The sequence below is a fragment of the Micromesistius poutassou genome, assembly GCF_964030765.1.
Source record: "Micromesistius poutassou genome assembly, chromosome: 20".
NCBI lineage: Eukaryota > Metazoa > Chordata > Actinopteri > Gadiformes > Gadidae > Micromesistius > Micromesistius poutassou.
The window spans coordinates 10,141,239-10,159,830 of NC_140290.1; the positions used below are offsets into that span (position 1 = coordinate 10,141,239).

Below are 18,592 nucleotides of genomic sequence, written 5' to 3' on the forward strand. Positions count from 1 at the left end.
AAGGCAGACAGGACCGTGCGTTTTGAATGCAGTGGATTTTATGGTTAGACAAATTATACATCAATAATTTCATTTTCTCTGTTGTCTGCTTTGGTCGGTTCTTTTAAGAGCTTGTCCCTTTACAGTTTCAGGGTTTTAGGATAGAGCGACAATGTAAACAGCACTTTTTAATAGGCACAGACAGCTCCCGCTAGCTAGCATTCTTCTCAGATAACAACACAAGCTTCCATTCAACAAAAACATATTCTCTCTCTTGGTACCACACACACCCACACTCCACACACACCCACCCACACCCACACTCCACACACACCCACCCACACCCACACTCCACACACACCCACCCACACCCACACACACTTCATTCCTCCTTGCCCTCTTCTCATCAGTGAGTGTAGATGGAGGCAGTGAACACAATGTCCCTCCTCCTCCTCCACGAGTGGGTGTAGAGGTTGGTGCTAAACACAATAGGCCCTCTCCTCTCTAACTCCTCCTTCTCCTCGGCCCCCCCTCTTCCTCAGTGGGTATAGAAGGAGGCGGTGAACACAGAGTCCCTTCTCCTCCTCTCTCCTCCTCTCCTCCTACTCCTCCTCTGCTCCTCCCCCTCTTCCTCAGTGGGTATAGAAGGAGGCAGTGGACACAATGTCGTCCCTGCTGCTCCTCCTCCTCTGCTCCTCCATCAGTGAGTGTAGAGGGAGGCGGCGAACACTAAGTTCCTTCTCCTCCTCCTGCTGCTCCTCCTCCTCTTCCATCAACGGGTGTAGAGGGAGGCGGTGAATGCGTTGTCCCTCTTCCTCCTCCTCCTCCCTCAGTGGGTGTAGAGGGGATGGTGACACTCCTCCTCCTCCTCCTCCTGCTCCTCCTCCCTCAGTGGGTGTAGAGGGAGGCGGTGAACGCTCCTCCTCCTCCTGCTGCTCCTCCTCCTCCCTCAGTGGGTGTAGAGGGAGGCGGTGAACGCTCCTCCTCCTCCTGCTGCTCCTCCTCCTCCCTCAGTGGGTGTAGAGGGAGGCGGTGAACGCTCCTCCTCCTCCTGCTGCTCCTCCGCCTCCCTCAGTGGGTGTAGAGGGAGGCGGTGAAGACGATGTCCCGGCGGATGGCGAGGGAGGCACGCTCCATCTTGCTCCCCAGCACCGAGTCCCCGATGATGCGGGCGGCCTGCCGCACCTCCTTCAGCACCTCGTCCAGACGCTGGATGCAGCGCACCACCGTGCCCTCCTGCACGTCCGTCAGCTGGGCGATCTCCGCAAATGGCTGGGGGGGGGGGGGGGGGGGGGGGGGGGGGAGGGAGGAGTGGGGGGGGAGGGAGGAAGGGTGGGGGAGGAGGAGGAGGAGGGAGGGAGCAGGGGAAGGAGGAGGACACAGTGAAGTAGAGGTCGTTAATATAAAGGTTGGACACACGGTGATGTGGACGTCACAATGCATCATGGGATTTGATGTTTCTGAGACTCTGGCCATGTTGAGAGGAGTCCAGAGAGTTGTAGTGCTGTTAAATCTTCAGCATAGATATACCATAACCTCGGCTAATGAAAACTTTGATTTGCTCATATGCTTCCTAAATGGAGGCGCTCATTGCGATGTGACGTTGCGATGTAAAAGCTTTAAACATGTGATACAGGTGTGAATACAGGTGAATACAGGTGGATGAATGGGACATTCAGAGACTACAGATTAGTTACACGCACATACAGCTGTATACAGGTGGGACATAGCTTGGACACAGGCAAGATACAGAAGATACAATAGACAGACAGACAGACAGACAGGAGTGGACCCAAAGACAGACAGGCAGGCAGACAGACAGACAGACAGACAGGGTGTGGTCTCACCATGCCCCGGGCCCAGCAGTACACCACCTCGGTCAGACCGAACTTCAGCTGACCCACAAAGTCCTCGGCCGACTGGCCGATCCCACAGTCTCTCTGGAGGTCCCCGATCCGCTGAGCCACCGCCACCACCTGCTTGATACCCTGTAGGGGGGGGGGAGAGAGAGAGAGAGAGAGAGAGAGAGAGAGCGAGAGAGCAAGAGAGACACAGAGAGGTAAATATGGCGGGAGATCAATAGCAAAGGTGGCTCAGTAGTTTAAAGGCTGACACATAGGAGGCAACCGTTCCCTCTCAAAACGTTCTGCTCACAGCTCTTTAAAGGGATAGTTCAGGATTTTGGACATCGGGTCTCATTTCCAAGTGAGCCAGTGTGTTATTTATCATTGGAGACCGTTTTCAACACTTTTCATTCAGTCCTTCTAGTTGCAGGAATCGCTGGTGCTAGGCTAGCGCAAGTCGAGGGAAACTGCTGTTTTACCCACTCCAAAGTACACCCGATGCAAACCAATTATAATGCCAGACTATCGATGTAAATGTCTGTGTTGATAGAATAATTAGAAATAAAACTATCCTTGTATCGCAATGAACATATTACATTTTGGGGGACTACTTTCTCAGCAGCGGCGGAATTTCACTTTGCTCTGGTGTATCAACCAATTCATTACAGCAGAAGGTAAACAGAGAAGCGCACTCCAGGTAATATCAGTCCGCCGCTGCCGTAGCTTGCTTCCAACTACAGGGATTATAAACTAAATGCAATGCGATGCAAGGGTAAGTTTATTTCCAACACTATTCTATCAACACAGACATTTATAATTGGTTTGCTTCGGGAGTGGGTAAAACAGTTTTTATTGGCAGGCTAGCAGTTCCCCTCGATTTGCGCTAGCCTAGCACCAGCGATTTCTACAACTAGAAGGACTGAATGAAAAGTGTTGAAAATGGTCTCCAATGATAAATAACACACTGGCTCACTTGTAAATGAGACCCGATGTCCAAAATCCTGAACTATCCCTTTAACCTAGCTGTCCAGCGCTCTCCAGGTGCCTTGCCCAATGGCAACCGTGGAGCCGGTAATGGTACCAGACACCCACCCAGTAACCAGAAGAGCAGCACTCCCTCCTGAGCTACAGCCAGCAACCCCCCCCCCCCACACACACACACACACCTTTCAGCAGCATGATCCCTGACCATTCAATTATTCAAGAGCCACTTTAACCCAGAGAGAGTCTCTGTGAATCCAGATACAGGTTGTTACAGCGCAGGTAGGGCTCCTCCCTCCAGGAGGCCCGCAGGTTCAAACCCAGGAGCTTTGGGACGGGAATCAAAGGAGGATGAGGAGGAGGAGGAGAAGGAGGAGAGGGAGGGAGGGAGCAGTGGAAGGGGAAGGTTTGATATGAAGTGAGTAGGACGAGGTGACGGACAGGCCGTGAACCTAAAGGTTGGATACACAGTGGCGTGGACATCAGAATGCATCATGGGATTTGGTGTTTCAAAGTGTTGTCGCTCTCCAGGTGCCTTGCTCAATGGCAGCTGCAGAGCCGGTTCATTACAGCGCAAGGAGGGCTTCTCACTCCAGAAGGCCCGCAGGTTCGAGCCCAGGGGCTTTGGACCGGGAGTCAAACACTAATGAACTACAGTCCTGTACTGTACTGTCCTCCCTCCCACCGCCCGCCTCCTCATCACGGATGGCTGGACGTCTCCCCTGCCTTCGTGTCCCCGCGCCGCTCCATCTCTCTCTCCTACAGGCCGCAGTAGCGGTATCCCATCGCCGTGGTAACACAACTCCTCTCCTCCTCATCACTAATTCACAGCCTCATAGAGCCCATCGCTGTTCCCGGACCACTTGAGTGCCCCCCCGTCCCCGTCCCCCGACACACACACAAACGCACAAAAGATGGACTAACAGGTGCAGACACACTGCACACTACATTTGTTTTGGGGCTGCCTGGAAATAGATTTGTGTGTGTGTGTGTGTGTGTGTGTGTGTGTGTGTGTGTGTGTGTGTGTGTGTGTGTGTGTGTGTGTGTGTGTGTGTGTGTGTGTGTGAGTGTCCTTATGTAACTGTGTGCGTTTGCGCGTGCATGTGTTTATGTCTGCATTTATGTATGTGTCCTATTGTAACTGTCTAAGTGTGTGCGTGTGCAGGCGTGTGTGTGTGTGTGTGTGTGTACGTGTCTCTATGTCTGCATGTATGTATGTGTCCTTATGTAACTGTGTGTGACTGTGTGTGTGTGACTGTGTGTGTGTGTGTGTGTGACTGTGTGTGTGTGTGTGTGTGTGTGTGTGACTGCGTGTGTGTCAGTAAGTGGTTTGGTGATTCAGGTGAGAGTGTTGTCTGTAGCGGGGATGTCAGGACGTGTGGACATCATGTGACCGGCGGTGGAGACTAATCGCTACAAAACACCCCTCTCCAGTTCCTAGCACGCTGGTCTATTTAATGTGGTGCTCCTGGTTGGGCTCTCAGCGCCCTCTGCTGGTGTCCTCACCACACTGCAACGGGGACTTTTGAGTGCACTCAGCACAGAATACCACACACACATAAATCAGTTACACATTCATCACAAATGACCGTAACCGACACATCTGACTGGAAGGGGTGTCTGACTTGTTAAATAATGCCTTGCCGAGGATGCAACTTACTTCTTCTTGAGTTATGGGTGAACACACACACACACACACACACACACACACTGTTCCCCTCCTTTATGGGGACCCTACCTCCTGCAAGCACCACCTGGGTGATCACACACCCACCCACCATGTTCTCCTGCTTTGTGGGGACCGTACCTCCTGCAGGGTCTTGGTGATGTGCGGGACCACCTGCGTGTTCTGGGCACACACACACACACACACACACACACACACACACACACACACACACACACACACACACACACACACACACACACACACACCCACCCTGTTCCCCTGCTTTGTGGGGAACTCACCTCCTGCAGGGTCTTGGTGATGTGCGGCACCACCTGGGTGTTCTGGGTGAACACCAGGCAGGCCAGCAGGGCGGCGCTCTCCTCGGGCTCCAGGGAGCTCAGGGCGTTCTCGAACAGCAGCTCGGTGAGCAGCAGCTCGTGGCAGCTGATCTGGCACGCCACACGCCCCTTCAGCTGCACCGCCCCGCCTGCGTCCACGTACTGCAGCGTCTGGAGCACCTGGGGGTCAAAGGTTAGGGGGTCACGATGGCAAGGTGTAATTTGACGGGTAACGTCACGCACGGTGTTCCATTGAGAGGGTGCTGCTTCATGGGTGCGTTGTGAAAGAAATCCAAGAGCAACAGTTTTTATGAACAACTGGAGGAAACGTTGGAGCCTAGACCCGAGATCTGGGCTCTCCATTGGTCCCGTTATGTATGCAATGGATAGTCAACAGTCTGCATTGTAATTCCCATGCCGTAGGGGGCGCTCTACGGCACCTGTTAAGTGTAACATTGATCTGGGGCTAGTAAATCAGAGTTAAAATGGATATCACCGTCTCGATTATTTGTAATCCACAAACCATACTATAATCAATAATGTGTGATTCATACCTTGATCCTCTGGTGGTACTCGGGCAGCAGGGACAGCGATTGGTCAGAAACCATGAAGAGCAGTTTGTCCAGCTCTTCCTGTACACCTAACCTCTCCTGCACACGAGCATACTGCAATACACACACACACACACACACACACACACACACACACACACACACACACACACACACACACACACACACACACACACACACACACACACACAGTTGCACGCCCACACAATATGAGGAATTAGGAATGAATGACACAATAACAATTCCCTTTTCACCTCTTAATAAACACCAACCTAACAATAGAGTGTTGAGAGCTTGTTACTCCAGCTAGATCTGACACCTTTGTATCCTTCCAGGCAATTAGAGAAAGAGTGTCAGAGAGATACATAGAGCGATAGATGGAGATGAGATTGATAAGAGATATAGAGATCAGTGATAGAATGATATATGGATGGAGATAGAGATGAGATAGCTATATAGGGAAAGAGATGGGATAGATAGATATCAGAGGAAGAGATAGAGATGAGATAGAGATCTATAGAGAGAGACCAAAAGGGATAGAGACAGAGGGAAGGGAAGAGAAAAAGAAAGAGATTGAGAGATAGAAAGAGAGAAAGATGTCAAGTTTGGGGAGAAAGCGAGGAAATAGAGAGCAGGAGAGACAGACAGAGAGAGCCATGTTGTAATGGTGCTTATTAACGGCTCTTCTCTGCAGGCCAGCGGTGATTATAATGGTGATTAATACATCCAGCTGCTAGCAGGCTTCCTACACACTGCTGTAACCATGGAGAAGCAACCTCCAATGAGAGCAGCGCTCCATGGATAGAAGTGCAACTAGAAGCTAGCCTAGCGCGGAGCAAGACTAGCATGAAGCTAGCCTATTGTGAAGCAAGACTAGCATGAAGCTAGCCTAGTGTGAAGCAAGACTAGCATGAAGCTAGCCTAGTGTGAAGCATGACGAGCATGAAATAAGCCTAGCAGAAAAATGCCTAGCTGTGCACTTATTTTGCGCTCTTGTTGTAATTTACCCTTATTTACCTCTCTTGTAAAGGCGCACTCACACTAGGCAAAGTTGCCCTGTACCGTACTCAAGTACGATTGCCCGCCCCCCCCCCCCCACACTGTGCCGCTGGCCTGTGCTCACACTAGGCAATCTCAACTGGGCCTGAGTATGGTTGCCTCTTGTACATACGGTTGCGTATCCGTGCATGTGCGCGTGTCGGCTCATTAGCATCTGTACCGTGGCCTGAGCACACCTCTCCGAAGTGTACTGAGGCCACGGAATTGAACTGTACTTGAGTACGGATGGGATGCTGACACTAACCAAACGATCTAGACTTGAGGGGGCAAATGTACTCGGGCACGGTACAGATGGCCTAGTGTGAGTGAGCCCTAAGCTGTTCATTATGGTCGGCCTAATCATCACGCAGCACTTCCTCACATTTCCCTGGGGATCACTGCTGATCACGGGCCCTCACAGATCCACTCCGGTCTGACACATCATGATAAACAGACCCAACCTGCCGTAATACAATGGGACCCGACCCGGACCCAATTGACCATTATAACACGTCGGCCCCAACTCGTACCGGTCCTGGATCGGTCTGGGATCAAAGGGTCAAGGTAGACACACACACACACACACACACACACACACCTGCTCGGTGAAGGTGGGCGAGTGGATGCAGTTGAAGTCCTTGAGGCTGTCGTTGAGCGCACGCAGCCTCATGGACGCCTCCACCACCTCCACGCTCTTCAGCTGGAGGTCGTTCACGGGGTCAAGGGTCGCCAGCCCGCCCGGGTTGGCCTCGGCCAATCGCAGCAGCTCCTGCGTCGCTGTGGAGATGGCCTGCCCAGGGGGGTCGTTCCTAGGGCACGGACAGGTTTGATAAATGTATATTAATAAAGTCTGACTTCTGTCTATTCTAAATGTGTGTGTGTCTCTATGTCTGTATGATGTATGTGTCTTTATGTACTGTCTCTCTCTCTCTCTGTGTGCGTGTGTACATGGCATGCGTGCGTCTAAATGTGTGTGTGTGTGTGTGTGTGTGTGTGTGTGTGTGTGTGTGTGTGTGTGTGTGTGTGTGTGTGTCATTAAGTGGTTTGGTGATTCACTCCCAGGTGTGATGTCACTGATGGGTGGTGTCCCCTCCCAGGTGTGATGTCACTGATGGGTGGTGTCCCCTCCCAGGTGTGATGTCACTGATGGGTGGTGTCCTCACCTGAAACGCGGCTGCTGCCTCTTGCTGTAGTTGTCGATGATGCGGTCGGGGATGACCTTCAGGGTCTTCACCGTGATGGAGGAGATCTCCCCGGGCTTTAACTTCTGGACTGTGTGACTGCAGGGCCCTGGAGGAGGAGGAGGAGGAGGGGGCGGAGGAGGAGAGAGAGGAGAGAGGAGAGGAGGAGAGAAGAGAGAAGAGGAGGAGAGAGACGAGAGAAGGGGAGAAGAGAGAAGAGGAGAGGAGAGGAGGAGAAGGAGAGAGATGAGAGGAGAGGAGGAGAGAGATGAGAGGAGAGGAAAGAGGAGGAGAGAGATGAGAGAAGAGCGAGATGAAGGAGAATACAATAGAGGAGAACAGGGAGCTATACAGAAACTGAATAGCTGTATCCTTCAGTAGACATTCACCTAGCATCTCACCAAAGATGAGCATCTATGATGCAACAGAGCATGTGTGCAGAGAAGGTGCTGAGCTAACGTAGAGATAATTAGAGAGAGTAGGTTGAGGGAGGAACCTTCTGGGATGAAGAGGGCGGAGGTGTGGACGGGAGGAGGAGCCCGGTCGGAGGTGTCCTCCTCCTCCTCGTTCCCCTTCTCACAGATGATCAGAGCTGTGAAGGTCCGGTTCACAGAGTCACTGGACACCTGGAGGGAGGAGGGGAGGAGGGGGGGAGAGGAGGGGAAGAGAGGTATGACCCGACAAGAAAATGTTGTCAAATTCTACTACTGCAAACAATAGATAACATGACCACACACACACACACACACCTGCAGGATGACTCCGAGGGCGTTGGGATGCTGGTTGCTATTGACGACGACGACTCTGCCTGTAGACAGGGCCTTCAGACCGCTGACCGACTCCAGGGTGGCCCGCTGACAGACAGAAAGACAGAGAGAGATTGACATGAACAGTTACAAAATATGTTTATGAGCAATAACCATATGTATGCACATGTCCCTGCATATGTCTGTGTGTGTGTGTGTGTGTGTGTGTGTGTGTGTGTGTGTGTGTGTACCTGTAGGATACTTGTCGTGAGCCGCAGCTCGGTGACGGTGTGGCAGTAGGGCACCAGGTCTGACAGCTGGCCTCCCGTCTCCAGAGGAGGCAGAGTGGACAGCACCTCCTTCAGCTCCCTGATCCTCTTCTCCTGGGCCTGGAGCAGGAGGAGCAGGAGGAGGAGGATTTTCGTTAGGGCCCATTGGATTATTGTGCCCATTGTGCTGTTTATGCATCTGTATATTATGTCATGCAAGTGTCCTGTCCTAGCCAAATCACACCAGTTGTGACCTGTATATGTGTCTCTACCTGGGTGTTATCTGTCCACCTGGTGTGTACTACCTGGCGGTTACCTGTCCACTAAGTGTGTTACCTGTCCACCAGGTGTGTTACCTGTCCACCAGGTGTGCACTATAAGGGCCTCTACCTGGGTGTTACCTGTCCACTAAGTATGTTACCTGTCCACCAGGTGTGTTACCTGTCCAGGTGTGCACTATCAGGGCCTCTACCTGGGTGTCTCTGTGGTTCTCAGAGAAGCTCCTCCTCATCATGTCGGTGACCCTGAGCGCCTCCACCCTCAGCAGGTTGAGGATCATGGTGTAGGTCAGCCTGAACTGGGACTGCAGCACCGTGGGCTTACCCTGGTGGTCAGAACATGAGATTAACATGACACAAACATGACAGGAATAAATATTGTCCAGACCACAAGATGAGTGTAGCCACAGCAATGGATGACTTATGGAAAACCTAAGTAATTGGTGTATGCAATAGATAATAATAAAGAGTACGAAACAGCCGGTTGAATTGTGTGCATGTGAGTTCTTTAAAATGAAAATAGTGAAAGGTTGCCTATTGAATAGTGGGTATTTTAGTAATTTTAAAGTGAAAAGAGTACGAGTTAGCCTGTTGCATTGTGGGAATGGGAGTTTTTCTGAGCTTACCAGCATCATGACGTGGAGGTCCGCCATATCGTGCACGCCGGTTTTACACAGGATGATGACGGTTCCCGTAGCGTCCAGGCCCCTCCTACCTGCTCGGCCCGCCATCTGGATGTACTCTCCTAGAGGGGGGAGGGCATTGGAGAGGGTGAGGAGGAGAGGAAAGGTTGAGGAGGAGAAGAGAAGAGGAGAGGAGATAGATTAAGAGAAGGAGAAGGAGGAGAGGAGATGAGAGGTGATGAGTGTGTCGTACCGGGCAGCAGGTTTCTGAAGCCGGTGCCGTCGTGTTTCCGGATGCTGTCGAACACCACGGTGCGGGCGGGCATGTTGACGCCCATGGCGAAGGTCTCGGTGGCGAACAGCACCTTGACCAGGCCGCGCGAGAACAGCATCTCGATCACCTCCTTCAGGATGGGCAGGATGCCGCTGTGGTGCACCGCCACGCCCCGCTTCAGCAGGTCCCTCATCAGCAGGATCTACCACAGAGAGAACCGGAGGACCACGCTAAGCTAACGGCTAACAGCTAACAGTTCTTCACTGTGTTGCCAGAAAATGATGGTCAACAGAAAAACAGACCAAACTAACTTCATGTCCTTCCTTCCTGGGGCCCCATTTGGCAGCCACCCTCTCCGGGACTCCTCCCACACCTGAGCAAACAACTTCCTCTGAGAAAACCACGCCCTTACTAAGACCCCTCCAATCTTCCATCGTTGACTCCTCCCATGCCCGTTCCCTACCCATATATGGTCCTTCCTGCCTGTTACCCCTCCGAGTCCTAACTCCTGGCCCCTCTGATACCCGTTGTTCCAGGTTAAATAAAATAAAATACTAATCCCAGACGGGAAACTAGGGATTCGAAATTAGGGGCTTTTGGCCTTCCAACAGCCCCCCACCCACGGACCCCTCACCCTACCTGGGGCAGGTTGCGGTCGGCGCCCCTCAGCCGGCTGATGCTCTTCTGGAAGAAGGAGTGGATCTCGGCCTTCTCCACCGAGCTGGTCATGTCCATGGAGGCCAGCGAGCGAGCGTTGTCGTCGCAGCGTGTCCGCGAGAAGGTGAACGCCACCACGGGCGTCTGCTGCCGCGACGTCAGGAAGTGGAGCAGGGAGAGCCACACCGCCTTGTCCTGAGGGGGGGGAGGGAGAGAGAGGGGGGGGGAGGGAGAGGAAAAGGGAGAGAGAGAGGGGGAGGGGAGAGGGGGAGGGGAGAGGGAGAGAGAGGAAGAGGGAGAGAGAGAGGGGGAGGGGAGAGGGGGAGGGGAGAGGGAGAGGGAGAGAGAGAGGGAAAGGGAAAGGGAGTGAGAGAGGAGAGGGCAGAGGGAGAGGGAGAGAGGTGAGAGGGAGAGAGAGGGGAGAGGGAGAGAGAGGGAAGGGGAGAGGGAGGGGGAGAGAGGGACCAGATATTGTTCAGGACGTGTTTGTTGTAGTCCTTTCGGTGTTGAACTCTGGGAGTTGTAGTCTTGTGAACCACACAATCTTTTCACTTTTCAAGGCAACGGAAGTTTGTTTATAAAGCACCGAACACAAGGCTATTCATAGGCCTTCACAAAGCAAGAAGTCTCATATAGAAAACATTAGACACATTAGAACAAGAAGAGGAGAAATGTAAGATACAAGAAATTTATTTTAAAAATTATGCTGCGGAATTATGCTTTTCCGTTTTTTTCCTTCTCCTATTGCTCTTTACATATTTTTTTGGGTATATAAATGGTTGGCAAAGTTACAATACCACAAAGTTGCCACAAGGGAGAGTAAATGACTACCGCAAATCACAGTTACTGAGCTGCCCAGAAACGGCTCGTTGGGATTTCACCCACGGCTTTCTTTTACTTCAGGTACGAGGTGACGTAAGCTTGTACTTTTGCTGGGAGTCAATGGGAGAGCGTCATCAGATGATTCACAATCAGTCAGAAGAACAGTTTGATTTGCTACTCTCATCAAGTAAAGGTTAACAATGGTTATTAATAATAATAATAATAATAATAATAAATTGTATTTATAACACCCTTTACATCAAACAAATGATCTCAAAGTGCTAACAAATGATCTCAAAGTTAGTTCTCCCTTATATGCTTTGCCAAAGGCAGAGCCTTCACATAGCCATCTAACTGCCTCAATTCTCAGCAACTGGGTGTTTCACATAGGGGTTGTAATACTAATAATAACTAAAAAAGAATGTGCTTGACAACCCTTTATTGTTGTAAATCAATTCTATGAGATCAAACAAATTAAATAATAAACCGTAAAAAAGGCCATAATAGGACCCCTTTAAACAGAATTTTAATATAAGAAGCAGTCAAACAGATATATAAAAAAAGCTGCAGCACACCTTTTTTTAGCCCTGATCAAAACCACTAGAACAATGCGAGACAAATCTTGAGAAATAACACTTCTGAGAAAACACATGAATAAAGACACTGACCAAAGAAGAGATCTTACCTGATTGGCTGACGTGGTCTGAAACGAGTTCTTGGTGCCGAACGACTGGGCGTGTTTGCTTGTGCGCTCCTTCTTGGCCTCGATCGCAGCGTAGTACCTAGGAGACCAACCATCCAGAAAGAGCTTCATCATCCCGCGGTATCTGCTGTCCGTCTGTCTGATCCTACTACGAAGACTCAGGGTCTGACCAAAGAGCAGCAGCTTGCCCGGTCTCTGGTTTCAGTACAGACAGACAGATCCTTCGGGTGTGGTGTGGATGTTGCTGTGGGGTCTGAAGCTAGCCTACAGGAATCTGCTTAGTGCCTGCTTCATAGACTTCAAATCCTCCCTTCCATCCTCCCCACGCTTTTGCCATTATGTGTAATGCATCTTAGTCGCAGTTACCTCTAACAAAGCACAACTCATTTAATATCAGTGTAAAATAGTTTTTATTGTGTTTTTTGTTGGCTATGGCGATACGGTTATACTTCTACACCCCATAGTTATATTGTACATATGTGGTTCTAGAGAAAATTCTGGAAAGAAATTGGAAGATTTCTGGAAATCTAGCCCCGTCTGGAAAGTTTTGGAATGTTCTGCAATGTTTTGGAAGTTTACATACCATTCCAGAACACACAAAAAAACACAACTACAGATGGGTGGTTCCAAAATTTACAGAAATTGAACCACGTCTGGAAAGATCTGGAATGTTCTGGAAGTTTACAGAACCTTCCAGGACTACAGATGGAGGGTTCCGGAAGTTACCAGAAACCAAACCCTTGGTGGAGAGCCTACCCTTTGGTGAGGAAGTTCCCGGTGGGGTCGAGCAGCAGGAAGAGCTCCTTCTGCGTCTTGCTGCTGTTCCCCGTGTACAGGAAGTGCTCCAGTGGCACCGGCCTCTTGGCCGTGCTGATCACGTAGATGTGCTTCTTCTTGATGCGCCTGGGCCGACGCACACACACACACACACACCCACACACACACACACACACACACACACACACCAGGAGGGGAGGGTATGGGTGTATCACTCGACATTGGTCACTTACATACTGTGTTAAGACGTAATAATGTAGCTTCTATAGGTCCTAGTTTTATAAGCATTTGCTAAATTTGGAGGGAAAAACCCCTCAAAAACCATCAAAAAGATAAATCCTGCTTTTGGGATCACTGGCTTTTAAATACTTTAATGATTATGAATAGTTCATTTAATTTGGACAGATTGTAATTTTAATTTGTTATGTCTACACAGTCTTAACCATGACCATGAAACGGTATGACATTAAACAGGACCTCCTACCCGATCCACTCGCTGAACTCCAGGGCGTTGGGCACGGTGGCGCTCAGCAGGATGATGCTAACGTGGTCCGGCAGCATGATCAACACCTCCTCCCACACCACGCCTCTCTGGGGATGGGCCGCTCACATTAGCAGGGCATTAGCCAGACATTAGCAGGATATTAGCGAGACATTAGCAAGGCTAGCGTTAGACAGACGTTAATAAAGACTCATAAGACACCTCATATCTACAAAACGACAAAATGTGGATCACAGGCGAGCCCAGCTTGAGGAATCCTGGTCTGAGGGGTTCCTCAAACGTGGACGTGAGCTCTGACCTCGGTGTCGTTGATGTAGTGGACCTCGTCGAAGATCACCCACTCCAGGTCCCGGATGACCTCTGAGCCGTTGTACAGCATGGACCTAGAGAGAGGTCAGTGGGGACAGCGGTAAAACAAACCACTGGGACATCCAACTAGGGGTGGGTATCACACCTCACGATACAATACGATATGCGATACCAATAATATCGCGATTCTGCAATAACCAATATATTGTTAGACAATCCTATAACGATAAATCCCGATATATGTCTAACGATGAATACAAAATGTAAATTACTGGAGTTCTGTCTTTATTCATGGTCCAAATTGAGTTTTTCAGGTAATTTATTAATAAAAATATCTCTATTTGGGACTGTCTAACGCTTCATGAAAAAAGTCTATTCATTTTTAATAGACAAATATTACATAGATTTTTGGCACCAGTGTATCGTTTCTCGTATCGCAAGAAGGGCGACAATATATCGCTGTATCGATATTATTTGTCCCACCTCTACATCCAACAAAAAGACTCTGAGACATGGTTTGGTTGTGGGGGTCTCCCTCGGTACCTGAGGATCTCGGTAGTCATGATGAGGCAGGAGGACTCAGGGCTGATCTGGACGTCGCCCGTCAGCAGCCCCACGTCTGCAAACGTGTTCTTGAAGTCTCGGAACTTCTGATTGGACAGGGCCTTGATGGGAGAGGTGTAGATCGTCCTATGGGAGGCCGGGAATCAAGAGAGAAATTGGTTAGGTTGGACGGCGGTCTGAGAGATGAGCAGCAGCGGAAACTTGAAAAAAACTTTATTTTCTCCAAAAAGTCTTAAAATCCACACTTTGCTAAAGATATACATTTAAAAAGATATATTAGTATGTAAGTAGTATGAAATACATATTATATACAGTGTAAAGACTCAAAGTCTTGATGTGCAAGATGGACATTTAGTATGTGCTCATGAGTTTCTGGTCTACTAGGTTACCGGGTCATGTGTTTTTGGTCTAGCTATACCTGGTCCTGTGCTCCTGGTCTAGCCGTACCTGGTCCTGTGTTCCTGGTCTAACCGTACCTGGTCATGTGTTTCTGGGAGAGGGCGATGGCGTACTCGGCCACCACTGTCTTCCCGGCGGAGGTGTGCGCCGCTACGAACACAGACTCGTGGGCTTCCAGGCGCAGGATGGCCTGCTTCTGGAAGACGTCCGGCTCAAAGGGCCACTGGGACGACAGAGACACACCAGGACTCACATTAACACACACACACACACACACACACACACACACACACAACCATATTGGCAGAACCGCATCAGGAGGATTTTAGATGAACTCTGCGCTGGCCATGGTGTATATACAAGCAGAGTGAAGGTAAGACAAGGTGTAACCGCAGCAACATTGACCAGAACAGAAACAGTGCTAGTCTGTTGTATACGGGGAATAGGTTAACCTAGCGATTGTTAGCACAGACAGCGATATATTGTTGTTTCTCTTTCTTGCGACAAATGCGACAAACACTGTGATGCAAATGGTGTTTCTAAACCCAGTTCATCTGGGACTGTGCGGTGTGATGGTGACTCGCCTTGAAGGCTGGGTTGGGAATGCGTTTGTAGAAGTCCAGGCAGGGCGAGGAGATGTCCACTGGGATGGCCCATTTCTTGGTGCTCTCTGGCTCCCCCGGTGGTTTGGACTTGGCCTCTACCCCCTTCACCGAGGCTGCAGCGGGCGGGCCGGTGTCCTGGGGGGATGGAGTAGAACAGAGGGGGCTAGGTGTGAGGAGGACAGGTGATGAACCTGAAGATCTCTGAACTCAAGTTCAGAGATCATTCATACTAGTGTATCTAACTAGTGCTGCCAGTGCTAATGGCACTAGGGGTTAGATTTCAAAGAACTTGTAAATATACATGTTTAATATTTCATTTTTAAGGTGTTGAAAGCGTCAGTATTCACTGTAAGTCGGCTAAAATGATGGAAACATACGTAGTGATATAGTATTGACTCTATGAATATCAAATACCGAACCCTTCCCTGGTTCCCAACTGAATGTTCCAGTGCTAACTTCCTGTCCAATGTGCTAACTTCCTGTCTGCGCGTACCTTGATGCCCAGGTCCTCCAGACTGTTTGAGCGGGGAAGCTTGGCCTTCTCCACTCCCCCTCCGCCCACTTCCTGCTCCCCCGCCTCCGGCTCCAGAGTCATGATGTCGTCAAAGGAGGACAGCAGCGTCATTAGGTTCACCTCTGGCTTGGCCACGGTGGCTTCTGCACGGCAACAGAGAGAGAGAGAGGGAGATCAACCAATGACATTGAAGCATAGGATAGGGTTTATGATGTTGTGTTGTGGTGTGGTGTGGTGTTAGTTGTGTTAGTTGTAAACTGTGATGGCGGTTATGGTCGTGCCTTTGCCGCTGAAGTCCATCCCTGCTTTGAGTCCAGGGGGGACCTGCAGGAGACCTGGAGAGAGAAAGGAAACACAAACAAGTGAGGAAATGCAAAGTAATCATACATTCCTCGTTCTTTTAGACACGCACGCACGCACACACACACACACACACACAGCTATATTGTGTAAAATGTTGACAGTGAAGGGGGCGTACCGCTCTCAAAGTCCACGTCCTCCTCCAGTGCCGTCCTCTTCTGGATCTGCTCCAGGCTGAGCTCCTCCATGCCTCCTGAGGAAGGAGAGGAGCATCATTTTCAAATCCAATTTAGTCTAGGCTTGTCCCATCCAGCCTAGAGTCCAGTCCGCTCTGTAGTCTCTAGTCCAGTCCAGTAAATCCAGTCCAGTCTAATTCAGTCCATCTTAATCTAATCTCATCTAGTCCAGTCCAGTCAAGTCAAGTCCAGTCCAGTCTAGCCTCTAGTGCAGTCCACTGTTTCCGTCAGGTTCATTTTGTTCTAGTCAAGTCCGGTCCTCAGTATGACTGACCCGGCAGGAAGGGGAAGTTGGTGTTGCTGCCGCGCAGGCTCTCTGCGGGGGGTCCAGGCTGGCGCTGGAAGGACAGGGAGTTCTTGGCTGACAGGCCCGTGTCCTCCAGAAGCACCTGGGGAAACAAGGCACCGCTTCAGGGTAACATAACAGCAACTCGCCCCTGGACACCCTGCTAACCCTGGGGCTTTAGCTTAGCTTAATATGCTATGGGAAACGCAACTATCTCTGGTGCTTTGTGTGTGTGTGTGTGTGTGTGTGTGTGTGTGTGTGTGTGTGTGTGTGTGTGTGTGTGTGTGTGTGTGTGTGTATAGTTTGAGATTGGCTGTGTAGTCTGTGGAGTGTGTGCATGTGGCTGTGTAATGTGTGTGTAGATGTGAGTGTGGTGGTGTGTGCTACCTCGGTGAAGTCCAGCAGCAGGCCAGTGGTTGGGTCCCGGACCACAGACAGGCCGGTGTGGAGCGGTGAGGGGGAGCACTGCAGCAACTTATCCACATGCACATCCCTGTGGGACACCCTGCAAAACACACACACACACACACACACACACACACACACACACACAATCACTTCCTCTGTGGTCATCAAGAGAGACAGTATATCGAAAACAGTTGGGGATTTTTATTTTGGAACCCAATACATCTTATAACAACACGGCATCTTAAAGAGGGTGTAAGCATAAAAATAATATCATCCTTCTGTATTACACTTTAAGCACACACTGACAGGCAGTCAGGGGGATTGTGGGTATTGTAGTGATAAAGCTGTCATTCTGGTCTGACTGTGACGTACTTGAGGAACCTGTGGAAGGCAGCATCTATGTCGTGGAGGGGCAGCCAGGCGGGGTCGGACAGAAACTGTCTCTTTACTTCTGTCTTCAGGTCTACACTGGTGGGGGGAAGGCCACATGGGAGCTGTAGTTCAAATAGAAACAGTTACAAACAGAACAGAGAACTACAACAAAAAAATAACAAACAGTACAGGCCACTTGTAAGTACACAGTTACATACAGGACAGGCTATTAGACTGTGCACAAAAGGATGTAAAGTAACCAACTTGTATTTATCTGTAACTATAGTATCCAGCCACACAAACACAAATCACTTTCCACAGCTTTTTATTAAAACAGATCTCTGCACTGGCTATTCATTCCTTTACCTTCTGATTCTGTTCAACATTTCTGTTTCACTTATTGTCTTGAATCGCCAGTCCTTTAAAAAGCTTACTTGTCTTTGTGTGATCACTCCTGAGTATATAAAGCACTACACACACACACACACACACTAAACCACCACATGCACACTACACACACAAACACACACACACACACACACACACACACACACACACACAAATGTTCTCCCTCTTATTCTCACTATTTTTATTTTCTCTCTCTCTCTTATGTAACATGGTACTGTGATGTTATATATAATAACGTTATAGATACACTTCACACTAAGTGTTGTGGTGAAGGGTGCTATGTGATGTATAAACACTTGTATAAACACTCATCACATTCTGCAGTTAAAGAGTTAGAGGTAACGATCCGGTGTGTACTGACCGTGCTCTGTGGAGGCAGCGGCTGGTCTCCCGGCAGCGGGTGGGTGATGAGCTCAAAGCGCCCGGAGCAGCCCATCTCCAGCAGGGAGAGGGGCAGGTCGGTGGGCCCGACGGGGGGTAGCACTGCACGCGTTTGAGAGGTGATTTGAATAACAAAGGGCAAATACACAATGAGTCCATGCACACTTTGGGGCCAGAACAGTGACACAACAGAACAAGTTATATCGACACAAAGATGCTCATTCGCTGATTGTTGACGTTACGCATGTGTTACAACGAAAAATAAGACACCGCATACTAGACTAATATCTCATAGGTCGTCTTAATCACGTACATTTTTAATTATGTAAAATCTGGTGAATAGGGTAGACCTGGTTGACAACTAAGTGTGAGTGGATTCCCGAGGATAAACAGAGACAATATTTAATTTACCAGCCATGCAAATGATATGCTATTGATAGTGTATCTGTAGTTTGATCGATTTTAATTGAAGAACGTTTAGTCATTCACAGGCAGTGGCTCCTACCTCTCCTTTCCATCTCTGTAGTCGACAATGAAAGCAAAAGTTGCCACACGAA

At 49.7% G+C, this 18,592-nt stretch overlaps 1 protein-coding gene across 1 annotated transcript; it reads right to left on the reverse strand.

The window, feature by feature from the left end:
- Positions 1–26: 26 nt before the first annotated feature.
- skic2 (SKI2 subunit of superkiller complex) lies at positions 27–18,578 on the reverse strand. The gene is made up of 28 exons (XM_084484541.1): positions 18,541–18,578; positions 18,016–18,137; positions 17,247–17,368; positions 16,854–16,971; positions 16,455–16,569; positions 16,123–16,197; positions 15,926–15,979; positions 15,624–15,787; positions 15,110–15,265; positions 14,603–14,748; positions 14,106–14,252; positions 13,552–13,636; positions 13,236–13,342; positions 12,731–12,877; positions 11,957–12,053; positions 10,432–10,644; positions 9,772–9,994; positions 9,522–9,640; positions 9,090–9,221; positions 8,600–8,737; positions 8,352–8,456; positions 8,099–8,228; positions 7,585–7,711; positions 7,020–7,230; positions 5,366–5,476; positions 4,773–4,991; positions 1,827–1,967; positions 27–1,251 (listed from the first exon to the last, which is right to left on the reverse strand). The coding sequence occupies exons 1-28, from the start codon at positions 18,551–18,553 to the stop codon at positions 1,051–1,053; spliced, it is 3,738 nt and encodes a 1,245-aa protein (XP_084340667.1). The 5' UTR covers positions 18,554–18,578; the 3' UTR covers positions 27–1,050.
- Positions 18,579–18,592: the final 14 nt, after the last annotated feature.